The sequence below is a fragment of the Phocoena sinus genome, chromosome 1, assembly GCF_008692025.1.
Source record: "Phocoena sinus isolate mPhoSin1 chromosome 1, mPhoSin1.pri, whole genome shotgun sequence".
Lineage (NCBI taxonomy): Eukaryota > Metazoa > Chordata > Mammalia > Artiodactyla > Phocoenidae > Phocoena > Phocoena sinus.
Genome location: NC_045763.1, coordinates 44,451,118 through 44,478,957, shown reverse-complemented (window position 1 = coordinate 44,478,957; position 27,840 = coordinate 44,451,118). Strand labels below are relative to the sequence as shown.

General features: G+C 40.3%; 1 protein-coding gene across 1 annotated transcript in view; it reads right to left on the bottom strand.

Annotated features, from left to right (window-relative positions):
- ZYG11A (zyg-11 family member A, cell cycle regulator) overlaps positions 1-22,311 on the bottom strand; it is a 58,278-nt gene extending 35,967 nt beyond the window's left edge. The window contains exons 1-2 of the mRNA XM_032652457.1: positions 22,222-22,311; positions 7,437-7,602 (exon numbers count right to left, since the gene is read on the bottom strand). Coding sequence (XP_032508348.1) covers positions 7,437-7,602; positions 22,222-22,311 — 256 coding nt within the window. The remainder of the gene's footprint in view (positions 1-7,436; positions 7,603-22,221) is intronic.
- Between the last annotated feature and the right edge of the window lie 5,529 nt (positions 22,312-27,840).

Genomic DNA, 27,840 nt, shown 5'->3' with positions numbered 1-27,840 from the left:
TAAGAAAATGGCAACAGGAACATACATAAAGATGAATGGATAAAGGTGTGTGTGTATGTGTGTGTGTGTGTGTGTGTGTGTGTGTATAACATTTACATTTATATTACATTTTTATATATAATTTTTATATTTATATATTTTATATATTTATATTTATATAAAATGGAATAATACTCAGCCATAAAAGAGAACAAAATTTGCCCATTTGCAGCAACATGGATGGATTCAGAAAGCATGATGCTAAGTGAAATAAGTCAGACAAAGAAAGACAAATACTGTATGATATCACACTTATATGTGGAACTTAAAAAAAATACAACAAACTAGTGAATATAACAGAAAAGAAGACGACACACAGATATAGAGAAGAAACTAGTGATTACCAGTGTGTGTATGTGGGCAATAATAGAGGTAGGGGACTGGGAAGTACAAACTACTGGTGTAAGAAAGGCTGCAAAGATGTACTGTACAACACAGTAAATATAGCCAATATTCTGTAATAACTGTAAATGGACTATAACCTTTAAAAATTATATACAAATTTGAAAATTAAAAAAATAAAGAGGATGAATAATGTACCAAAAAAACCCTATTATCAAAATGGAAAGAAGTAAGTACTGGCAAGGACGTGGGAACCCTCATATACTGTTAGTGGGAATGTAGATTGGTGCAGTCACTATGGAAAATAGTATGGAGAGTCCCACAAAATTACAAATAGAACTGCCATATAATCTAGCTATCCCACTTCTGGGTAGTTATCCAAAGAATAAAAAAAACATTAATTCAAAAAGATACATGCACCCCTATGGTCACTGCAGCATTGTTTACAATAACAAAGACATGGAAACAATCTAAGTGCCCATCAACAGATGAATGGATAAAGAAGATGCGGAATATGTACAATAGAATACTACTCAGCCATTAAAAAAAATGAAATCTTAGCATTTCTGACAACATGGATGGACCTTGACGGTATTATGCTCAGTGAAATTAGTCAGAGAAAGACAAATACTATATAATTTCACTCTTATGTGGAATATAAACAAACAAAATATGAAAAACTAAACCAAACAGAAACATGTAGATAGAAAAAACAGAGTAGTGTTTATCAGACAGGAAGAAGTGGAGGGGAGGGCAAAACAGGTAAAGGGGATCAACTGTATGGTGACAGAGGAAACTAAATTTTTGGTGGTGGGTACACCGTATTTCTATACAGAAGGAGAAATATATTCTGTACATGTAAAACTAATAATGTTACAAACCAACATTACCTCAGATCAATAAAGGAAAATCAATAAAACCATAAGCTGGTTCTTTGACAAGACCAATAAAATCAGTAAGACTCTAGCCAGACTAAAAGAGACAAATTACTAATATCAGAAATGAGAGAAAGGACATCACTACAGATCTCATGGACATTAAAAGGATATGATGGGGCTTCCCTGGTGGTGCAGTGGTTGAGAGTCCACCTGCTGATGCAGGGGACACGGGTTCGTGCCCTGGTCCAGGAAGATCCCACATGCTGCGGAGCGGCTGGGCCCGTGAGCCATGGCCGCTGAGCCTGTGCGTCCGGAGCCTGTACTCCGCAAGGGGAGAGGCCACAACAGTGAGAGGCCTGCGTACCACAAAAAAGAGGATATGATGGGCTTCCCTGGTGGTGCAGTGGTTGAAAAGCCGCCTGCCAATGCAGGGGACATGGGTTTGAGCCCTGGCCTGGGAAGATCCCACATGCCGCGGAGCAGCTAAGCCTGTGCACCACAACTACTAAGCCTGCACTCTAGGGCCCGCGTGCCTCAACTACTGAGCCCATGCGCCACAACTACTGAGCTTGCACTCTAGAGCCCATGAGCCAAAACTACTGAGCCCGCATGCCACAGCTATTGAAGCCTGCACGCTTGGAGCCCATGCTCCGCAGCAAGAGACACCACTGCAATGAGAAGCCCGTGCACCACAACGAAGACCCAATGCAGCCAAAAATAAATAAATTTATTAATTTTTTAAAAGAAGGATATGAAAGGAATACTATGAACAGCTCTATGCCCACAAGTTTGATAACCTAAATTAAATGGACCAAATCCTTGAAAGGCACAATCTACCAAAACTCACACAAAAAGAAATAGACAATGTGAATGGATCTGTATCTATTAAAGAAATTGAATCAATAATTAATAACCTTCCAAAACAAAAAGCACCTGGATAGGTTCACCGGTGAATTCTACCAGACATTTAAGGAAGAAATTGTACCAGTTCTCTACAATTTCTTTCAGAGCATTAGTAGCACAGTGGATACCTCCTAACTCATTCTTTGAGGCCAGCATTACCCTAACACCAGAACCACAGAGCACCTGGGACTTTCCTGGTGGAACAGTGGATAAGACTCCACACTCCCAATGCAGGGGGCCCAGGTTCAATCCCTGGTCAGGGGACTAGATCCCACATGCATGCTGCAACTAAGAGTTTGCAAGCCACAACTAAGGAGCCTGCATGCTGCAACTAAGGAGCCTGCCTGCTGCAACTAAGACCTGGTGCAACCAAATAAATAAAAAATAAAATAAAAATAAAAAACAAACCACAGAGCTACTATGAAAGAAAACTGTAGACCAATATCTCTCATGAACACAGATGCAAAAATCCTCAACAACAAAAAAACCTCAACAAAATATTAGCAAATCAAATTCAACAATGTATTTTTTTCTTGGGGTGGGGGGGGCTGCATTGGGTCTTCGTTGCTGCACACGGGATTTCTCTAGTTGCAGCGAGCAGAGGCTGCTCTTCGTTGCAGTATGCGGGCTTCTCATTGCAGTGGCTTCTCTTGTTGCAGAGCACAGGCTCTAGGCACGCAGGCTTCATTAGTTGTGGCAAGAAGGCTAAGTAGTTGTGGCTCATGGGCTCTAGAGCACAGGCTCAGTAGTTGTAGCGCACAGGCTTAGCTGTTCCGTGGCATGTGGGATCTTCCCAGACCAGGGCTCGAACCCGTGTCCCCTGCATTGGCAGACAGATTCTTAACCACCGTGCCACCAGGGAAGTCCCAACAATGTATTTTAAAAGTACATGTATATCCTATTTAGCATGAACAACAAAAAGGATTAAAAAACTATTTTCTATACAGAAAAACTACAAAAGATTGACAGTGAAATAGAAGATTAAAACAATTATAAACCAACTAGATCTAACAGAAATCTACAGAACAACTCACCCAATAATGGCAGAATATATATTCTTCTCAAATGCACTTGGAACATTCTCCAAAATAGAGCATATATTGGGCCAAAAAACAAATCTCAATAAATTTTATTTTATTTTTTTATTTTTTTTATTTTTTTTGTGGTACGCGGGCAAAATCAACTGTTGTGGCCCCTCCCGTTGCAGAGCACAGGCTCCAGACGCGCAGGCTCAGCGGCCATGGCTCACGGGCCCAGCTGCTCCGCAGCATGTGGGATCCTCCCAGACCAGGGCATGAACCCGTGTCCCCTGCGGCGGACTCTCAACCACTGTGCCACCAAGGAAGCCCTCAATAAATTTTTTAAAACTGAAATAAAACAAAGTATGTTCTCAAAGTACAGTTAAATGAATTTAAAAATCAATAACAAAGAAATCTGGAAATTCAAAAGTATTTGGAAATTAAACAATATATTCCTTAAAACCCAGTGGGTCAAAGAAGAAATCAAAAGGGAAAAATCAGAAAATAATTTGAGATGAATGAAAAATAAACACAACATACAAAAACTTACAGAATGCAGCTAAAGCAGTGCTTGAAGGAAATTTATAGCTCTAATTGCATATATTTAAAAAAGAAGCTCTCAAATCAATAACCTAAATGTCTACCTTAAGACACAGGAAAAAGAAAAGCAAACCAAACACAAAATGAGCAGGAGGAAGGAAATAACAAAAATTATAATGTGAATTAATGAAATGGAGGACAGAAAAGAAAGTAAAAAAAAAAAATCAATGAAATCAAAAGATGGTTTTTGAAAAGATCAACAAAATTGACAAAACTTAGCCCTACTGACCAAGAAAAAGAGAACTCAAATTTCTAGAATGAGAATTGAAAGGGACAGAACTACTGACCTTGCAGAAATAAAATGAATTGTAAAGAAATATCATGAACAGACTGTATGCTGATAAATCAGATAATTTAAATGAAATGGATTAGTTCACAGAATAACACAAACTACCAAAGCTACTGAAGAAGAAACAGACAATATGAATAGACCTATAACAAGTAAATAGATTGAATTCATCATCAAAAAACTATCCACATTAAGAGGCCAAGAGGGCTTCACTGTTGAATTCTACCAAACATTTAAAGAAGAATACATACCAATTCTTCACAAACTCCTCTAAAAAAAAAAAGAGAACACCTCCCAATTCATTGAGGCCAGTTTTATCCTGATGCCAAAAATCCATATAAAGACATCACAAGAACAGAATATCACAGACCAAAATCCTTTTAAATTATGGATGCAAAAATCTTCATCAAATTACCAGCAAACTGAATCTAGTAATAAACAAAAAGATTTATACAATGTGACCAAGTGGGATTTATCCTAGAAAAGCATGGATTAACATCCAAAAGCAAATGAATGTAATACACCACATTAAAAGAATAAAAAACAAAACCCACGTGAACATTTCAACAAATGCAGAAAAAGCCAACACCCTCTTCCTGATGAATACATTCAACAAACTAAAATAGAAGGGAACCTCCTCAGCCTGTTAAGGGCAATTACAAAAAACCCAAAGCTAAAATCACTCTTAATGGTAAAGGACTAGATGCTTTCCCCCTAAGATCAGGAAAAGAAAAGGGTGAATGTTTCAATACTCCAACTTTGTATTGGAGGTTCTAGTCAGGAAAGTTGGACAAGAAAATCAAATAAAAGGCATCCAAATTGGAAAGGAAGAAGTAAAACCATTTCCATTTGCAGATGACATGATCTTGTATACAGAAAATTCTAAGAAATCCTTTAAACTATTAGAACACATAAATCAATTCAGCAAGTTTCCAGGGTATATGATTAACATAAAAAAATCAATTGTAGGGACTTCCCTGGTGGTCCAGAGGTTAAGACTCCATGCTTTCAATGCAGGGGGCACGGGTTTGATCCCTGGATGGGGAACTAAGATCCTACATGCCGCACAGCACAGCCTAATAAAAATTTTTTAAATAATTTTAAAAAATCAATTGTATTTCTGTACACTAAAAATGAACAATCCAAAAATGAAATTAAGAAAGCAATTGTGTAACTGCATCAAGAATAAAATACTTAGAAATAAATTTAACAAAGATGTAAACTTATACCCATAAATTAGAAAACATTGTTGAAATAAATTAAAGATCTATTTTAAATAAATAGAAAGCTCTCCCATGCTCATGTATTAAGGATTTCAGATTGTTAAGATGGTAAAACATTGATGAAAATAACTAAAGATGATCTAAATAAATAGAAAGACATCATATTCATGGATCAGAAGACTTAATGCTGTTAGGATGGCAATAATCCCCAAATTGATAATACATATTTGATGCAATTCCTATTCAAATCCCAGCTGGACTGTTTGTAGAAATTGACAAGTCAATTCTCAAATTCACATGGAAATATCAGGAACCCAGAATAACCAAAACAATCCTGAAAAAGGTGAACAAAGTTGGAAGACTCACACTTAACAATTTCAAAACTCACTACAAAGCAAACAGTAATCAAGCTACTTGGTACTGACATAAGGATAGACACATCCATCAATGGAATAGAATTGAGAGTACAAAAATAAACCCATACATCAATGGTCAACTGATTTTCAACAAGGATGCCAAGAGTATTCAACACAAAAAAAGAACAGCCTTTTTAACAAATAGTGCTGGGACAACTGTATAGCCACATGCAAAATAATGAAGCTGGACCCTTACACCTCATGCCAAAAATTATTTCAAAATGGACCAAAGTACTAAACATAAGAGTGAAAGCAATGAAACTCTTAAAAGAAAATATAGGTGTAAAATCTTTAGGACTTCGCAATGGCTTTGGCAACAGATTCTTAGATATGATACCAAAAGCATAAGCAACAAAAGATAAATTGGACTTCATCAAAATTAAAAAGTTTTGTGAGTAAAAGGACACTATCAACAAAGCGAAAAGACAATCTATAGAATGGGAGAAAATAACTGCAAACCATGTTTGATGAGGGACATATCTTACAACTCAATAATAAAAGACAAATAACCTAATAAGAAATAGGCAAAAAATCTGAATAGAGCCTTCTCCAAAGAGAATAAACAAACGGCCATCAAGGACATGAAAAAATCGTCAATATAATTAGTCACTAGGGAAATGCAAATCAAAATCACAATAGATGCCACTTCACATCCACCAGGATGGCTATCAAAAAGTCAGATAACAAGTTTTGGTGAGGATGTGGAGAAATCTGAACTCTTGTAACACTGCTGGTGGGAACATAAAACGGTGCAGCCGCTTTGGAAAAGAGTTTGGAAGTTCCTCAGAAAGTTAAACACAGCAATTCCACTCCTGGGTATACACCCAAACCCAGCATTTCCATTTTATCCAGCAACTAATCCAGCAATTCCACTCCTGGGTATACACCCAAAAGTAATAAAAACATATGCCCACACACAATTGTGTACACTAATGTTTATAGTAGCATTATTTATAATAGCCAAAATGTAAAAACAACCCAATGTTCATCAACTGAGAAATGAATAAAAAGGGGTATATCAATACAGTGGAATATTATGCAGCCATAAAAATTCAGTCGTGATTGATGTTACAACATGGATGAACCTTGACAATACTATGTTGAGTGAAAGAAGCCAGACACAAGAGGCCACATGTTGAATGATTCCATTTATATTAAATGTTCAGAAAAGGCAAATCCGTACAGGTAGAAAGTAGATTATGACTGCTTAAAATTAGGGTGGAATGGATAAGGAGATTTTTTTTAAGGTGATGAAAATTGACTGTGATGATGGCTGCACAAATCTGTGAATATACTAAAAAAATAAAAAAAACTGAATTGTATACTTTAAATGGATGAATTATACAGTACGTGAATTTTATCTCAATAATGTGTTACCCCCCAAAATTTTTCATTAAGAAAAAACTGTAACATCGCAAATTAAACATGGCTCTTTGAAAGCCCCACTACCATAGGAAGTAAAGGAAAAAAATTTAAAGGTTCATATTCACAAAGAAAAGAATGGGAGATGAGACTATAGCAACAGCAGGGCAAGCCTAGATGCAAGACAATTTGCATCAAGGGATCCCAGAAAGATTCGGAGAATCAACCTCCACACAAATAAAAAGGGAATAACTTCTATATTTCTCACGGGTTGTTGTGAGGAGCAAAACAGGAATTATATGTGAAAGTGCTTTTCAAATAGTAAAGTGCTATAAAAGTACACTATAAAGGTGCCTTATCATTACCTTGCCAAGTCATGACCCCAACGAATTGATCAGCTAATTCCTGAGGGAAACTCCAATGCTCCGGAAGACAAAGTGTTCCATCAGATCTTTCAGAACACAATTTCTCCAGGTTAGCAACCAGGACGTTCAGGCAGATGTTGACCAAAGAGTAGGGAGACGCCTCCTCCTAGCAAACAAATCCCCAAAGAAATTTGTTAGAACACATCTATAAAAATACAACCTAAAAGTGGTCATGCCATACATCAAACTACTTAATGAGGATATCTTAAGATACATTTTCCAAAAAAAAAAAAAAAAAGATACATTTTCCTCACTCTAATGATTTATATGTAATGAAACTACCTTATTCCAACTATTAACTGAATGGAAGACTTCTATCTGTTGTAGTTTCTGTTGTATCTTTAAAAAAAATTAAGTTCTCTCAACCCTTCACTTATCTCCTGTTCTGTGCCAGCCACTGAAAATACAGGGATGAGTAAGATATAGTTCTAATCCTTTTGGAGCTAACAGTTTAGTGTGGAATACATCCAATAAATCTGACAATTTCATACAACATAAGGGACTAATCAAGCAGAAATCACATGGTCATTCATTCAACAAATATTTATTAAATGATTACTACATGCCAGAGGATAAGAAGGCCTGCCTATTCCCACCCTCATAAGTGTTCACACTGTAAAAGGTTGCTATACCCAGGAGGTTGTAGAAGAATTAGAACTAACAGATGTAAGACACCTTCTCTAAGAGACTAGCATTTGTTCATTCTACAAATATTTGAGGGACTTCCTGGTGGTCCAGTGGCTAGGGACTCCATGCTCCCAATGCAGGGGCCCTGGGTTCGATCCCTGGTCAGGGAACTAGATCCCACATGCCTCAACTAAGAGTTCGCATGTTGCAACTACAGATCCCACATGCCGCAACCACAACCCGGTGCAGCCAAATAAATAAATAAATAATTTTTTTTAAATATATATTTGAAAGGTATAGCACTCAGACATGAAGAGAGAGTGATTAGCCAGAGATTGCATTTTTGTCAAAGGTTTCAACATGCAATACATTCACTGACCTCCACCTCACTTTTAACTGGTTAAATTCCCTCTACAGTCCGAAGTATAAATTACTCCTTTACAAATATCCTCAACTCATTGTTCCCTCTCCTCCATTACACTCTAAGACATTCTCCTGGAAGAACTTCACTATTCACCTTTTTTATGGCAACACCCAGCAGCTAATCATCTGTGAAGAGGGGAAGAGGGGACTTCCCTGGTGGTCCAGTGGTAAAGAATCCACCTTACAGTGCAGGAGACCTGGGTTCGATCCCTGGTTGGGGAACTAAGATTCCACATGCCACGGGGCAATTAAGCCCATGCGCCACAACTACTGAGCTGGCGCACCTCAACTAGAGCCCACGTATCCCAAACTACAGAGCTCACGTGCCCCAAACTACAGAGCCCACACACCCTGGAACGTGCAGGCCACAACTAGATAGAAGCCTGTGCACCACAATGAAAGATCCCACATGTCTCAATGAAGACCCTGCATGCCACAACTAAGACTCAACACGGCCAAAAATAAATAAATAAATATTTTTTTAAAAAGAAGAAGAGGGGAAGAGTCATACAACATAGTATGTCATGGAAAATTCATAAACATTAACTTCAAATGAGCCCTCAGTAGCTGGAAATCCTTCAGGGTCTCTTTAGATAGGGCACTTTCTCACCATCAGGCAAGAATTATTTCATGCCTTCTACTTGTTCCTCAAACCCATTTCATGCTGGTAACAGAATCTCACTCACTTCAGTGAGAAAAACGAAGCCACCTCACCATCAAATTTAGTTCGGAACTGCATGCATCTTTTCCTTGGTCTCCTCTTATACGGAAAACATGTACCTCCTTGCAAAGACCAACACTTCCACGTGCGCTGGCTGGATTCCATCCCTCCTGCCTTGGCCCCTCCTTGTTATTTCTTCATTCACGCACCTCTTCAAACTCTCCTTCTCAAACGGATCATTCTTTTTTTTTTTGGCCAGGCCACACAGCTTGTGGGACCTTAGTTCCCTGAGCAGGGACTGAACCTGAGTCCAGGCAGTGAAAGTACCAAGTCCTAACCTCTGGACCACCAGGGAATTCCCATCAAATGGAACACCCTTTCCCCCCCGCCACAATATATTATTTATTTATTTTTGGCTATGTTGGGTCTTCATTGCTGTGGTGGGCTTTCTCTAGTTGCGGTGAGTGGGGGTTTCTCTTCGTTGCAGTGTGCGGGCTTCTCATTGCGGTGGTTTCTCTTGTTGCAGAGCACAGGCTCTAGGCACACGGGTCTCAGTAGTTGTGGCACACGGGCTTCAGCAGTTGTGGCACATAGTTGTGGCTCGTGGGGTCTAGAGTGCAGGCTCAGTAGTTGTGGCGCACGGGCTTAGTTTCTCTGCAGCACGTGGGATCTTCCCAGACCAGGGCTCGAACCTGTGTCCCCTGCATTGGCAGGCAGATTCTTAACCACTGCGCCACCAGGGAAGCCCCTGAATCACTCTTAACATACAATTTATGCTCTATTATTTGCCTTCTGTTGACCCCCACATCCTCTTCAACCATATTTCTTCAGTAAGTTTACTCTGCACGCTGTAATCACTATCCTGTTATTCATTTTTGTTTTTCTTTTAACTGCGGTATAATTTACATATAGCAAAAAAATTACTTTTTGGTGTAGTTAGTTCAACGAGTTTTGACTGATGCATACAGTCGTGTACTACCACCATAATAAAGATATAGAACAATTCCATGACCCAAAAATTCTCTAGTGTCCCTTTGCAGACAATCCCTCCCACCAACCCCAAGCAACCACTTATCTTCGTTCTGTCCCCAGGGTTCTGCCTTCTCCAAAATGTCATATAAATAGAATCACTATGTAACTGGGCCTTTTGAATCTGACATCTTTCATTTTGCATAATGCATTTAACAAAGATTCATCTGTGTTGCTGCATGTTTTTGTAATTTGTTCCTTTTTATTGCTGAGAAGCATTCCACTGCAATGAATATACCACAATTTCTTTATTCACCAACTGAAGGGCATCTGGATTACTTGAAGTTCTCGACAATTTTGAATAAAGCTGCTATAACTATTCACAAAGTTTTGTGGGAACATAGTTTTCATTTTTCTTGGGTAGTTACCTAAAAATGGGATTCCTGGGTCCCTGGAATTCCACACTTCCTACATGTTAAGCATGTATTTAACTTTACATAACAAAGTGCTAACCCGTTCTTAGAATGTGACTGTACTATTTTGCATTCCCAAAAGAACATATGAGAGTTTCAACTGCTCCAAATCCTCGCCATTTCAGAATTCATGTCAGAAAGGAGCCAACGAAGCAAAAAAGTTCCCTGAAACAGTCTCAGTGGACTTTTACTTGGGTCTCATACCCAGAATTGGTTCGTATGCCCATGTGAAAATGGAAATTCTGCTTCCTGTGGGTAATTTCTCTAGATCTATCTTCCAGGTTACTATTTCTTTATTCTGTGGCATTTAGTTCTTCATTGTTGAATTGTATATTGTTCTTTTTTCATTCTTATTTCATCTTTTATTTCTTTAATAAATTTTAAATACACTTATTTTATACTGTTTCAGTAATACCATTTTCTGAAGTCTCTGGGAATCTAATTCTGTTAGTTATTGATTCTGTTGATTTTTTTTTAATGTGGACCATTTTTTTTTTTTTTTTTTGCGGTACGCGGGCCTCTCACTGTTGTGGCCTCTCCCATTGCGGCGCACAGGCTCCGGACACGCAGGCTCAGCGGCCATGGCTCACGGGCGCAGCCGCTCCTTGTCATGTGGGATCTTCCCAGACTGGGGCACGAACCCATGTCGCCTGCATTGGCAGGCGGACTCTCAACCACTGCGCCACCAGGGAAGCCCAATGTGGACCATTTTTAAAGTCTTTATTAAGCCTGTTACAATATTGCTTCTGCTTTACGTTTTGGTTTTTTGGCTGTGAGGCATGTGGGATCTTAGCTCCCTGACCAGGGACTGAACCTGCACCCCCTGCATTGGAAGGCGAAGTCTTAACCACTGGACCACCAGGGAAGTCCCTCTGTTGACTCTTAATCATAGAGGTTCATGTTTTATAATTTAAGATTGTGAGCTAATTTTTTTTTTTGTTAAGGTCACACAGCACGGCATACAGGATCTTAGTTCCCTGACCAGGGATAGAACCCGTGCCCCCTGCATTGGGAGCGCAGAGTCTTAACCATTGGACTGTCAGGGAAGTCCATGAGCTAATCTTTAGTGAGAGTTTACTGTAGACTCCTGTGAAGCCTGGGAAGAAGATATGTCACATCAGAGAGATTATGCTAAATGCTACTTACTTAGGGGCATCACCAGGGGCCATTTTGATAATTTCTCAGCTACACATTTCCTGAACCAAGCTAGAAATGTCAGTTAAAACCCTTAGTCTGTATGAGGACAGACCTGTGATAGCAAATTTTTAGGACATATTTTTCTCACTCAAAATCCAAGCCAAAACTGACAAGCTTCCCTGTTTCCCTTTCCCATAAGCAGATTGTTTTAGACCTACCATTTCACTGAAGTATGACCAGCCTTTGTTAACCCATGTTTACATATACACATATAAATGTATATATTACAGTTCACAGTCTCCATTCAAACTTCCCGCCGGCTTTTGGCAAATGTCTAGCCTCTAATCTTTGATTATTTTAGGGCCTGCTTACAGTGGTGATTTCCAGCTTCTTTGAATTGGGTGGGGATGCTGGGGATTTTCCTTACTTTGCATTTGAAAGTGTTTGTTATATTTTATCCAGAATATTTCCTTTTAAGACTTTATGACATTATTTGCCATATTATTGGACATGGCAGCCTCATTTTCAAAATACAGTAAAGGGGACTTCCCTGGTGGTGCAGTGGTTAAGACTCCGTGCTCCCAATGCAGGAGGCCGGGGTTCAATCCCTGTCAGGGAACTAGATCCCACATGCATGCTGCAACTAAGAGTTCACATGCCACAACTAAGGAGCCCATGTGCTGCAACTAAAGACCCAGCAAAAACAAATAAATATTTTTTAAATACAGTAAAGATTAAATCCATATAAAAGATGTTTAGAACATATGTAAAATATTTAAATAATATAATAAAATATAAAACAATATAAATATTTTTAGATATGGGGATATATGTATAGCTGATTCACTTTGTTATAGAGCAGAAATTAACACACCATTGTAAAGCAATTATACTGCAATAAAGATGTTAAAGATAAATAAATAGGGGGCCTCCCTGGTGGCGCAGTGGTTGAGAGTCCGCCTGCCGATGCAGGGGACACAGGTTCGTGCCCGGGCCGGGAAGATCCCACATGCCGCGGAGCGGCTGGGCCCATGAGCCATGGCCGCTGAGCCTGCGCGTCCGGAGCCTGTCTCCGCAACGGGAGAGGCCACAACAGTGAGAGGCCCACGTACCGCAAATAAATAAATAAATAGATAGATAGATAAATAAATAAATAATAAAAATAACTCGAACACAGTAAAAAATATATATACATATAAATATTTTTAAAACATTCTTGTATTCACCACACAGCTTAAATAGAATATACCAAATTTTTGAAGTTCCTTATACACCCTTCCCTGATGCTATTTCTCATCCCTTCACCCAGAGGTAATCATTATCCTGAATACTGTTTAGTTCTGCATGTTTTTGAACTTTATATAAATAGAATTATACTACAGTATTCTGTTACTGGTTTTTGTTTTATAAATCAGTAGCATGTTTTACAGGTCGATTTCCCACTGAGACCACTAATGACTAACGACTCTGCCTCTATAATATCTAACTACTAATTACATGATTCTAAATATTATCTATAAATCCAATGAATTCTAGATTACTACCTCCAGGTCAGATCTCTCTGTAAGCCACAGTGTTAGATAACCAGTTGTCTCCTTGACATATCTACTTAACTGTGTCACAAATACTTCAAACTCACCATGTATGAAACTGAACTTCCCCGGTCTTTCCCTACTCAGTAAACAGCATCACATCTATTCAGCCGCTTAATCTTTACTGACATTTCCTTACCCTTAATCAACATCCCACACAAGACAGACATCCAATAAATTAGCAAATCCTGTTGGTTCTACTTGTGCCAGACATCTTCCATTTGCTACCTACCTCACACCCAGACCCACTCCTTAATCTTCTCTACCTCTACTCTGAGGTGACTTGTGTGGAATCACTACAGATAATTTCCCCAGCTCTTTCTCTTTTAAAGTACCCTGGGCTGGCTATGTCTCCCTCATCACTCCTCTAAAATCAGTCCTCTCTCCTGCTACTGAATAAAGTTTGCATTCTTCTGAAGTTTTTTTTTTAAATATTTATTTATTTATTTGGCTGCACCAGGTCTTACTTATGGCACACGGGACCTCCACTGCCGCCTGCAAGATCTTCATTACAGCATGCGGGATCTTTAGTTCCGCATGTGAGATCTTCAGTTGAGGCCAGTGGGACCTTCACTTGTGGCATGCAGGCTCTTAGTTGCAGCATGTGGGATCTAGTTCCCTGACCAGGAATTGAACCCAGGCCTCCTGCATTGGGTCGTGGAGTCTTAACCACTGCACCACCAGGAAAGTCCCCCCAAAATTCTTATGTTGAAATCTAACCTCTAATTTGATGATGTCTGGAGGGAGGAACCTCAGGAAGTCATTAGGTCACGAGGGTGAAGCCCTCACTGAATGGAATTAGTGCCCCTATCATAGAGACCCCAGAGAGTTCCCTTGTCCTTTCTGCCATGTGAGAACACAGTAAAAAGATGTATATGAACCAGGAATTGGGCTCTCACCAGACACCAAATCCCCCAGCACCTTGATCTTGGACTTCCTAGCTTCCAGAACAGTGAGAAATAAATTTATGTTGTTTATAAGTCACCCAGTCTACAGTATTTTAGCTATAGCGGCCCAGATGAACTAAGATATTCCTTCTGAGAGGTCCTTTGGGCCTAGAGGTGGCAATAGCTACTGTTCCTGGACATTGAGTAGTATATTATTGTGGTTTTCCATACCTCTCCCTTATCTTTGGAAGGAGTCCCTTAATTAAACTCTCATTAAATTATCCCTATTCTGAGTGTGTCATCTATTTCCTGCTCTGAGTATGACTGTTAAACCTCCCAAATAAATTTCTAGTTCATCCCCTTCTTTCTAGCTCCACTACTAACTTCTAATCCAAGTCACTACCATATCTTTTCCTAGAATACTAAAAAACTGCAAATTAGTTTCTCTACTTTCACTCTTAATCCTTTTCCAATCCATCTCTACCCAGAGTTTAGATTCATCATTTCTAAAATATAAACAGTACTATATAACTCTCCTAATGAACATGCTTTAATGGGTACAAGGTAAAAAAACAAAACAAAACAAAAGCTGCATTTTATATACAACTGACAATTAATTGGAAAATTAAATTTAAAAAATTTACAATAGCATTTTTGTTTTCTTTTGATTTGATTTTTGGCCACACCATGTGGCATGCGAGATCTTAGTTCCCCGACCATGGATCAAACCCGTGCCCCCTGCGCTTGGGAGCGCAGAGTCTTAACCACTGGGCTGCCAGGGAATTCCCCACAATAGCACTTTAAAAACCTCAGTGGGGACTTCCCTGGCGATCTAGTGGTAAAGAATCTGCCTTCTGGGCTTCCCTGGTGGCACAGTGGTTGAGAGTCCGCCTGCCAATGCAGGGGACACGGGTTCGTGACCTGGTCCGGGAGGATCCCACATGCTGCGGAGCGGCTGGGCCTGTGAGCCATGGCCACTGAGCCTGCGCATCCGGAGCCTGTGCTCTGCAACGGGAGAGGCCACAACAGTGAGAGGCCCGCGTACCGCAAAAAAAAAAAAAAGAATCTGCCTTCCAATGCAGGGGACCAGGGTTCAATCCCTGGTCAGGGAACTAGGATCCCACCTGCCGAGGGGCAACTAAGCCCACATGCCACAACTACTGAACTCGAGCATCTCAACAAGAAAGCCTGTATGCCCCAAACTACAGAGCCCACGTGCCCTGGAGCCTTCGTGCCACAACTAGAGAGAGAAAACCTGCATACCACAACTAGAGAGAAGCCCGTGCACCGCAATGAAAGATCCCGCATGACTCAATGAAGATCGTGTGGGCTTCCCTGGTGGCGCAGTGGTTGAGAGTCTGCCTGCCGATGCAGGGGACATGGGTTCGTCCCCCGGTCCAGGAAGATCCCACATGCCACAGAGCGGCTGGGCCCGTGAGCCATAGCTGCTGAGCCTGCACGTCCGGAGCCTGTGCTCCGCAACGGGAGAGGCCACAACAGTGAGAGGCCCGCGTACCACAAAAAAAAGGATATGATGGGCTTCCCTGGTGGTGCAGTGGTTGAAAAGCCGCCTGCCAATGCAGGGGACATGGGTTCGAGCCCTGGTCTGGGAAAATCCCACATGCCACGAAGCGGCTGGGCCCGTGAGCCATGGCTGCTGAGCCTGCGCGTCCGGAGCCTGTGCTCTGCAACGGGAGAGGCCACAACAGTGAGAGGCCCGCATACCGCAAAAAAAAGAAAAAAAAAAAAGATCGTGTGTGCCGCAACTAAGACCCAATGCAGACAAAATAAATAAATAATAAATCTTTAAAAAACTAATTGAACAAAAATTAAAAAATTAAAACCTCAGGGAATTCCCTGGCGGTCCAGTGATTAGGAACATGTACTTCCACTGCTGGGAGCACGAATACAATCCCTGATCAGGGAACCGAGGACCCGCATGCCCCAAGGCATGGTCCCCCCTAAAAAAAAATCTGTTTTCAAAACCTCACATATAGGCCTGACTCAGGAAGACAACAAAAATCTAAATACAATAGTATCCATAAAGTTTAGCTTACAATAAAATATGGTAAGAATCAGGACAGAAAATAAAATTAGTCAACAGAAACAGACCCAGGGAATCCCCTGGAGGTCCAGTGGTTAGGACTCCGTGCTTTCACTTTCACTGCCTAGGGTGCGGGTTCAATCCCTGGTCAGGGAACTGAGATCCCACAAGCTGCGCAATGCCAGGAAGGGAGGGAGGGAGGAAGGAACCCAGAAATAACATAATTAACAGACAAGAACTTTAAAACAGATATCATAATTCATGGATATAGAGGAGAATATGAATATAATGAGGGAATAAATATGCAATCTCAACACAGAAGTGCGAGATCTGAAAAAGACCCAAATGGAACTTTCAGAGTTGAAAATACGTTATTTAATGTACACAACACATTAGATGATATTATCAACAGATTAGATACTACAAAATTAAAGATAAGTGAAGTTGAAGGCAGTGCAATAGAAACTATCTAAACTGAAACAGAAAAAGTCTGGGGAAAAAAAAGTGGAGAATCATAGAACTCCAAGGGACAATCTTAAGCAGTTTAATACAAATGTATAATTGAAACTCCAGAAGAGAGGAGTTATTGGGGAAGAAAAAATAGTTTAAGAAATAATGGTCAAGGAGGACAATGTCCTACACTTGGAATCTATGAAATTATTTTACAGTTTAATATTTATTGAATTACACAGTTAATTCACCAGGTACAAAGAACAACAAACTTAATAGCTTTCCTTTTTAAAAAGTCAAAAAATATTGACTTTAGATACAAAATATAAACCCACTGATCCCAGAAGCAAAAATGGACCCAAAGTGAAATAAACGAAAGATACCACAACATAATAAATGTCTAGAAACCAACAATAAAGAGGAAAACCTTAAGACTGGGGGAGGGGGAAACCAGAGGTAATGTGGACACAGTTTAAAAAAAAAAAAAGAAGTATGACCACTAAATTTTCATCAGAAGCAATACTAGCCAGAAGACAATGAAATAACATTTTCAGGGATTTCCCTGGTGGGCCAGCGGTTAAGAGTCCACGCTCCCAATGCAGGGGGCCCAGGTTTGATCCGTGGTCAGGGAACTAGATCCCATGTGCCACAACTAAGAGTTCGAATGCCACAACTAAAGATGTCGCATGCCACAACTAAGAACAAGTGCAGCCAAATAAATAAATAAATATTTAAAAAAAAAGAAAAACTAAGTGCAATGAAAATATCTTTCAGAAATAAAAGTAAAATAGACATTTCCAGACTTTTTTCTTATTTCCTAATTCCTTTAAGAAATAACTGATTGATCAAAGAAAAAGTAAAAACAATATATTGTGCAATTTCTAACATGCAGAAGTAAAATGTATTATTTCAAAAGTACAAAGTACAGGAAAGAGGTGAGAAAATGAAAGAATACTGTTCTAAGGTGAAGCAATATATTTAAAAGTAGACTGTGGTAAGTCAAACATGTATATTTTAAAACCTGGAACTGTGACTCTCAAACTTAGGACCCCTTTATACTCTTAAAAATTGTATTACATCTTTCAACATTTTCTGCATTAAAACTAAGAAATCTTTAAAATATATATTAATTCATTTAGAAATAATAAAAGTTAAAATAAAAATCAAATGTTGACACAAAGAACATTTTTTTTTTTTTTTGGCCACACCGTGTGGCTTGCAGGATCTTAGTTCCCAGACCAGGGATTGAACCCTGGCCTCGGCAGTGAAAGCACCAAGTCCTAACCACTGGACCTCCAGGGAATTCCCAAGAAAGAACATTTTTTTAAAACAGCTATATTTTCAAAAAGAATTTTTAAAAGTTTAGTGACAACGGCAGCACTGTTTTACATTTTTGCAAATTTCATTAATGTGTGGCTTAATGAAAGAGAATGCAGTCTTAGAGACCCCAGAGGTCTTGAGTCCACATTTAAAAAACTGCTATCTTTGAGTGGTCATTAAAGAGAGTTGGGGTGGGGCAGGGAAAGGAGAGGAACAGAACTAGTAAGTCAACAGAAGAGATAAAATGAAACTTTAAAAATACTCAACTGAGGGAATTCCCTGGCAGTCCAGTGGTTAGGACTCCGTGCTTTCACTTCTGAGGGTGCAAATTCAATCCCTGGTAGCAGAACTAAGGTTCCACAAGCTGCGCAGCATGGCCAAAAAAATATATGTATATACTCAGTTGAAAAGAAGCCAGGCAAAGGAGAAACACAACAACAAACACATAGGACAAATAGAACACAAACAGCAACTTAAACACAACAATTTTGATAATTATATTTACTCTAATTTAAAAGGCACAGATTGTCAAACGGGATTAAAAAAGCAAGCCTGCTGTTTACAAGAGATGGGCTTTAAACAACACAGCATTGTTTAAAAAACACTAATCATACGGACACTGGAGTGACTATGTTAATGTCAGAAAAAGAAGTCTTCAGGAAAAGAATATTATCAGAAATCAAGATGGACACTTCATAATGATAAAAGGATGAATTCATCAAGAAGACATAATTCCTAATGTATATGCACTTACTAACAGCTTCAAAATTCATAAAGTAAAAACTGAAAGAATAAACAGAAAAATTGACGACTACAGCTGGAAATTAACACTTGTCTTCAGCAACTGATAAAAACAAATAGATGGAAAATGAATAAGAATATAGATTAACATTGGGAAATCCCTGGCAGTGCAGTGCTTAGGACTCTGCGCTTCCACTCCACTGCAGGGGGCACAGGTTGGATCCCTGGTAGGGGAACTAAGATCCTGCATGCCACACTGTGTGGCCAAAAAAAAAAAAAAAAAAAATGAATATAGATTAACATTCTCAATCAACTTGACCTGACATTCATAGAATACTATACCTAACCACAGAACACATACTCCTTTTCAGTGCACATGAACGTGCACCAAGATAGATCATATCTGAGCCATAAAACAAATCTCAATAAATATAAATGGACTGAAATCATAGAACATGTTTTCTGACAACAATGTATCTGCATTAAACAAAAAGATATGTGGAATATCCCCAACTATTTGGGAATTAGGCAGTACACTTCTAAATATCCCACGGGTCAAAGAATGACTCTTAACAGTACTTATAAAATATTTTTAACAATATATCAAAATTTATAAGCATTTCCCCCAAGAAGTAGATATAGTTTAAAACCTTCCCTCAGGGGGAGGGATAAATTGGGAGTTTAGGATTGACATAACACACTACCATATTTAAAACAGATAACCACCAAGGACCTACTGTACAGCACAGGAAACTCTGCTCAATATATTCTGTAGTAACCTAAAGAGGAAAAGAATTTGAAAAAGAATAGATATATGTATAACTGAATCACTTTGCTGTACACCTGAAACTAACACAACATTGTAAATCAACTATAGTCCAATATAAACTAAAAATTAAAAAAAAAATCCCCCAAAGAAATTAAAGTCTCAATGGTTTCACTGGTGAATTCTGTTAAACATCTAAGGAATAAATAATACCAACATCCCACAAACTCAAAAAACTGAATAGGGAACACTTCCCAACTCATATTTTAAGGCCAACATTATCTAAATACTAAAACCAGATAATTTTTTTTTTTTTTTGTCCTTGCCGCGTGGCTTGTGGGATCTTAGTTCCTCGACTAGGGATCAAACCCGGGCCCACAGCTGTGAAAACGCAGAGTCCTAACCACTGGACCACCAGGGAACTCCCAGATAAAATATTTCTAAAGAGCAATCTGCCTCATAAACATGGACATAAACAATATTTCAAAAATATTAGCAACAGAATTCTTCGATATATAAAAATAATACATCATGACCAGGTGGTGTTTATTCCTAGAATGTAAAGTTAAATTCACAATCAAAATCCACCACATTAACACAATAAAGAACAAAAACATCTTATTAAATGCTGAAAAAGCACTTAACAAAATTCAACACACATTCATGATTTAAAAAAACAAAAACAGGGCTTCCCTGGTGGCGCACTGGTTGAGAGTCTGCCTGCTGATGCAGGGGACACGGGTTCGTGCTCCGGTCCGGGAAGATCCCACATGCCGCGGAGCGGCTAGGCCCGTGAGCCATGGCCGCTGAGCCTGCGCGTCCGGAGCCTGTGCTCCGCAACGGGAGAAGCCACAACAGTGAGAGGCCCGCGTACCACACACACAAAAAAAAACTCAGCAAACTAGGAATAGAAGAAAAATTCCTTAATTTGACAAAAGGCATCTAACGGAAAAACCTACAGCCAGTATCATACTTGGAGGTGAAAGATCTAGAACAATACAAAGATGTCTATTCTCACCACTTCTACATTCTACAAAAGGTCCTAGAAAATGCATTTTAAAAAAAAGAAAATAAAAAGCACAGACTGAAAGAGAATAAGCTGCCTTTATTTGCAGATGACAGATTGTAAAGAAAATCTTAAGAAATCTTAAAAAAACTGGAGAAAATAGGTGGCTTTAGCGAAGTTGTAGGATACAAGATCAATATACCCCCCAAATTATAAACTGTTAAAAAGTATTTACAGTACTATCAAAAACAGGGATAAATTTAACAAAATATGTAAAAGACCTTTACACCAAAAACTACAAAACACTGCTAAACAAAATTAAAAACAGCATAGAGAAATATATCTAAAGGAAAAGTAATCATGCATTGTACAACTTTTAAAATTAATTAAAAATGAAATCTTAACCAAAAACACGAGTGTACATAGTACAGTATGGAACCAGACAGAAAATGGATTAGTCTGATCACTTTTCTAAAGAAAACCTTGTTTTTCAATTCCAGTCAGCGCCAACAAAAAAATGTGCTTGACACGCTGTGCTAGTACATACATTAAAAACGCAGCTTTTCCATTAGCTACAAAGAAATTTACAAATTATTTAGGCAGCTTTTAAAAGTGAGTCCAAAAGGGTCTACAGGAATACAGGCTAGATCTTTGAAGGACACAAAAGCCAACACGGCGTCAGCGTGTAAAGTACAACCTCAATCAGGATATTTCCTCCCCCCACCATACTAATTGTGGGTTGAGCGTTCATTAGATTTTGAGTCCTAAGAGCGGTAACCCTTGGGATGTTGTAGAACATGGAGTCTGACATCAGAACAACTGATGTCAGTCTCCAGATCATTAGAAAGTCAAGGAAGGGTTCTCAATTTCCCTATACACCAGTAAAATGCCTACAAAAAAATCCAAGATTACTCTAGAAATGCAATACCTGACACACAGTAGGCACCAAATACAAACTCTTTTGGTTTGCATTTTACTCAGTTTAGTCTAACAGGCATTCCGACGGAAAAGAGAGGGAAACAAACACGTGGAATTTAAGGAATTTCAGTCTTCCGGGTTCCAGCGCCCCCCCGCCGGGCTCAGAAGGTCTTTCCTGTTAACGATCCCGGGACCGACAGGTCATAGCCTCGGGGAAGCAACAGATCCCCAACACACGTGGGGGAACGGTCGAGGTTTGAGGCGTTTGGGTGCATCATGACAAAAAGCGCCACCGTCTACTACGGGCCAAGCCTAAAGCCATGCCCAGCACTTACGTCTACATTTACACCACCCTGCAAAATAGCTGCCGCCCTCGCAGGCTCAGGTGAGCATCAGAGACCTGAGCAGGGGACTCGCCCAAGGTCATGCGGGAGGCGGGACTCATCCCGCCGCCCCTCCTCTCAGCTGCGCAGGGTCTGCTCGCTCGGCTCCAAGGCTGGGACGCCCTGGGAGGAAAACTCCTCTCCGGCATGCACTTCCCATAAAAGATAGAAGCCTGGCAGGGGGCTCAGCCTCTTCAGACTTTACCCCCGCGTCGGTCAAACGAGCCAACAAGTGCCTCAACACAGTCCCAGAAGACTCGCCGTGCTCGCCAGGGGCCTGGCGTCCCGCCTAGGCTCGCGTTCCCCCCTCCCCCTCCCCGGTGCTCACCTGCGCCACGCCGCAGCCCAGGTCGTCCTTCTGAGCGTCCGGAGGGACGATAGTCCGGGGCGAGAGGCCTGGGTGCAAGAAGTGAACCATGGTTAGCCCCGCCGGAGAGGCGTCGAGGAGAGAGCGGCCGTCGAGCGGGGCCCGAAACCCGCGAGAGGTGGTCTCGACCGGCACCGGAAAGCAGCTGAACAGCGCCCGCTCGGCTGGCAGGCACTCTGCGCCCTTGCGGAAGGTTTGGGCTTTTGAAAAGCACTCGTCCGCCGCAGACCCCGCCCCCAGGACGGCCTTCCCCACCCACACCGGGCCGACCACCCCTCCACGCCTTGAGGGCCCAACCAACCTTCTTCCGCCTTTTTGACGCCCCAGAGACCAACTTTAGGCCTTCCGAACCACTCGCCCAACTCCTACGCATCCCTCTGAGACCGTCCCCCTCCAACCGACACCATAGGGCTAGGTACCACATTCTTGTCGCCGGTCAAAGGCATGGCCACTGACCAACTCTGTGGAGTTGGGAAATAGAATGTGGTGGGCCCTCCGTGTCCCCAGGGACATTGGTTTCAGGATCCACCATATGCAAATCCTCTGAAACTGAAGTACCTTATATAAAATGGTGTAACATTTGCATATAACCTAGGCACCTTGTCCCCTATACTTCAAATCACCTCTAGAGTGCTTATACTAATACAATGTAAATGCTGTGTAAATACCTGCTGGTACTGGCAAATTCAACTTTTGCTTTTTGAAATTTTATGGAATTTTTTTTCTGAACATCTTCCATAGCGGTTGAATCCAGGGATGGAGAGCCTGTGGATAAGGAGGGCTGATTGTATACATTTTAAAAAAATTACTTATGGCTGTGTTGGGTCCTCGTTGTTGGGCACAGGCTTTCTCTAGTTGCAGCGAGCGGGGGCTACTCATTGCGGTGGCTTCTCGTTGCGGAGCACGGGCTCTAGGGCGTGCAGGCTTCAGTAGTTGTGGCACACGGGCTCAGTAGTTGTGGCCCACAGGCTCTAGAGCACAGTCTCAGTAGTTTTGGCGCACAGGCTTAGTTGCTCCGCAGCACGAGGTATCCTCCCAGTCCAGGGATCGAACCTGTGTCCCCTGCATTGGCAGGGCAGGCGGATTCTTAACCACTGCACCACCAGGGAAGCCCCTACATTTTGAAATCTATTTTTTAAAGTCCTTTCTCCTACACATCTGGCAACAGCACCTCTCTTATATCAGACCTCTGTTTCACCTTCTACTGACATTGGATGAATCAAATATCAAAACCACTTCTGATCTAGTCAGTACACAAACTGAACTGCTCAGCTTTCTTGTGACCTAAAAAGTATGGAGAAGACCCTTCTAACCTGCTCCAAGAAAGAAACCCTGAGAGAGAGTAGTGAATTAGTACTCTTTAGCTAATTTAAGAGAAAATATGTCTTGGAAAAGGATAGTTATTAAGAGTAGGAGGCTTGGATTTGAATCCTGCTTTGGAATGCCTGCTCAGCCACCTACTAACTTGTGAACCTTGGACAAGGTTTTTAATTTCTCTGAAGCTCAACTTCTCCATCAGTAAAATGGGATGAGAATGCCTTATCTCACAGGGTTAATATAAGGATTAAATAAGATAATGTATGTAGGGAGTTCCCTGGTGGTCTAGTGGTTAGATTCCACGCTTTCATTGCCATGGTCCAGGTTCAATCCCTGGTAGGGGAACTGAAATCCCTCAGCTGCACGACAAAAAAAAAAAATAGAAAAAAAAAAGATTATGTAAAACACATGAAAATGAGTAATGGAACAAGTCCTTGATAAGTGGATTCAAATGTTAAAGTTATTTTTCAAGTTCAAATAACTGCAAAATGCTTTCCTTTCACATTTATTCTTTTATTTAATCCTCATACAAATAGAAATCCCAGGCCTTAGGTATCTCCATTTTACCCATAGAGAAACCGAACTACCTGAGGGATTGAACAGACAAGTTAAATTTTACCTACCTGATGAGTGGAAAACCTGGGAGTCAAAATTGAGTTTTCTAAATCCAGATCCAATCAATATTCTTTTTTTAATTTAATTTTTATTTTAGATTGGACTATAGTTGATTTACAATGTTGTGTTAGTTTCAGGTATACTTTTTTAAATTTAATTTTTATTTTATATTAGAGTACATTAAATGGACTATTTCCTAACTTCTATCAACTCTCCAACACCTCTTCCCCCAACCATACTGTCAGTTTCCTCTTTCACTGAAAAAAGAAAAGAATCAGAAAGAACATTCCAAGCTCCCCCCATCATATCTACCCACCTACCAGTATAGGCTCTCTGTCTTTGCATTCCCTCCTATTACTATGAACTATTTATACCCTTATCTAAGGCCAACTCTGGACTTGTGCAATAGATCTCATCTTCCCTTGCTTAGTCAAAGACATCATCCAGCAACATCCTTTCTCCTGAATTATCATTTTTCCCCCTCCTTCTTGGATCATTCCCACCAGCTGATATTTTTCCCATAATTAAAAAAAAACAAAAAAACACTTCTTTTGACCTAATTTCCCTATTCAGGTATTGCCCTCACATCTCTTCCATCCTTTAGAGCAAAACTTATCCAAAATGTGGTCTGCACTTCCTGTCTCCAATTTTTCTCTTACCATTTTCTTTCACATCTGCCACTCTACTAACCGTTCTTGTCAACTTCAAAGTTGCTAAATTCAGTTGTCACTCCTCTCTCATCTTATTTGTTCAGCAGCATTTGACCCAAGTGATTTCTTCTTCCCTGAAATACTTCCTTCATTTGGCTTCCAGGATGCATCTTCTCTGCCGCCTCCCCCTCCTTGCCTTCTTCCTTCTTCTTTCTTTCTCTTCTCCTCCTACCTCATTGTCTGCTCCTTCTCATCCTCTTGATTTCTCATCACCCAGAGTTCTAAATCTTTGTGTACCCCCAAGACTCAGTACTTACATACCTCTTCTCTATCCATTCTCTCTTACTTGTGGTAATTTCATCTAGTTTCATAACTAAAAGAAATCTATATGGTGATATATCCCTATTTTATGTGTCTATCCTGTACCTTGCTTTTGAACTTCAGGCTGATACATCCAGCTGTCTATTCAACATATTCATCTGGTTATCAAAATAGCCTTAATGTGTCCAAAAGTAAACTCCTGTTGTGCTCCCCCTGACCTGCTTTTCCTGCCAGTCTTTCCTTTTTCAGTATATGGCAACTCTTTCCTTTCAGTTGCTCATGACAAAAACATTTGAAATAATTTTTAACTCCTCTTTTACTCTTATATCCTATATCCTATCTCTTAGGAAATCCTATTGACTGTGTCTTCAAAATATATCCAGAGACTCTCTATGTCTTATCTCTTCTACTGCTACCCTCGTCCAAGCCCCTGTCATAACCCACTTGAATTCTTACGATATCCTCCTATCTGGTTTCCCAGCTTCCAGCCTTGTTTCATTAAAATCTATTCTCAACATAGCAGCTAGAGTGATCACTTTCAACAATCATGTCACCCTTCTACTCAAAAGCTATCTCAATAGCTTCCCATCTCAGGCAGAATTTAAAAATTCGTAAGGATGGTGCTCTATGAGGTTCTACATAATCTGTTCTTTCCACACCCTTCTCTCACCTCATCTTCTGCCATTCTCTCCTTTGTTTATTCTACTCCAGCACTATTGGACTCCTTGTTACCCTCATGGATGTCTCTCTTACTTCCTTCAAGTTTTTGCTCAAATGTTGCCAAGTTTTTGCTCAGGACTTACATTAAACAGCAATCCTCACCGCCATCACCACACCCTCCCCATACTTCTTGTTCCTTTTGTTCTGCTTTTATATTTAACGTTGTCATGCTGTATATTTATTTTGTTTCGTTTATCTTCTGCTCCCTCCCACTAGGAAAAAAATATAAGCCACGTGAGGGCAAGGACTTTGTTATCCCCAGGCCTAAAACAGTGCCTAACTTATAGAAGGTGGTCAATAATATTTGTTGAAAAAAATACATGAAATGGCTACCTAGAAAAAGTGAATTGTAGTTGTAAAAGGAAGTTTGTCTCCAAAGGTTGCAGCTATTCAGAGAAGGGCAAACTTTTGTGACGAATTTTGCCTCCACCTCTTCTTCCCCTAATCTCCTCTATGCCCATCTGCTACTTATTCTCCAGTTTTCCACTTCAATTTAACAGTTTCTGAGGATTTAGTTCATGCTCCTAATTGACACATTACCAGACTCCCTTCCAGTCTCTTACCCACCTAAAATGAGTATTCTACCTAAAACACAAATCTGATCACGTTTCTCCCCAGTTTAAAACACTTCCATGGATCCCCATTTTCCTCAGAATAAAATCCAAACATCTTAGGATGGTTTTAGATGGTCCTTCATGATCTGGCTCCTGGTTACATCTCTAGTTTAAACCCTCAGTATTCTCATTATAACATTATGTACTGGAACTTGCCTGGTGGTCCAGTGGGTAAGACTCCACACTCCCAATGCAGGGGGCCTGGGTTTGATCCCTGGTTGGGGAACTAGATCCTGCATGCATGCCCAACTAAGAAGTCCACATGCCGCAACTAAAGATTCCGCGTGCCACAACTAAGACCAGGCGCAGCCAAAATAAATAAATAAATAAATAAATATTTTAAAAAATTAGCTACTGGGCTTCCCTGGTAGAGCAGTGGTTGAGAATCCGCCTGCCATTGCAGGAGACACGGGTTCAATCCCTGGTCCGGGAAGATCTCACATGCCATGAAGCAACTAAGCCCATGCGCCGCAACTACTGAACCTGAGCTCTAGAGCCCGCGAGCCACAACTACTGAAGCCCACGCACCTAGAGCCTGTGCTCTGCACCAAAGAGAAGCCACCACAATGAGAAGCCCACACACCACAACGAACAGTAGCCCCCACTCGCTGCAACTAAAGAAAGCCCGCACACAGCAACAAAGACCCAATGCAGCCAAAAATAAATTTTAAAAAAAATTAGGTACTGAAATTGTTTCAGTTCTAGAAATGTACCTTTGCACATTCATTGTTGTCCATGCCACCTCCCCCTACTAAGTAATTCCTATTAATCCTTCTGATCTCACTGAGATGTCACTTCCTCTAGAGAGCCTTCACTGACATGCCCCACCCTTTTCCTGAAAACTCTGAATAGGTAGGGGAAGGATAGTGCAGAAACATAGAAATTGGGAAGTTTCAAGAAATTAAACTTCTGAAATGAAATTAGAAAACCAGAGTCAAGATTTCTTTAAATCATGGTTGGATATCTTTAAGGACTTGGTAAAATTTCTTTAGCTTTGTTGGCATGAAGTATAGGGGAAAGATCATGAGCTCTGATGTCCGAAAAGCCTGAATTCAGATTCTATCTCCACCTTACCTATGAGCCTCAGCTTCCTCTTCTGGAAAGTGAGCTAAATAAAGAGTAATACCAAACTTGCAGAATTTCAAAAACTAAGAGATTGTCTAACACCCCATGTGTTATTTTTGTGTTCTCAAGTAGACAGGATGATTTCTAAGGGTCATTTGAAGCTCTGTGACTTCGAGTAAGTCTTTGTCTCTTTCTGGGCATCAGAAACACAAAGACTAGCTACTAAGTCTTTGTCTTATCTATGTCTGTAGATTCGGTTTATTTCTCCTACTGTAGTG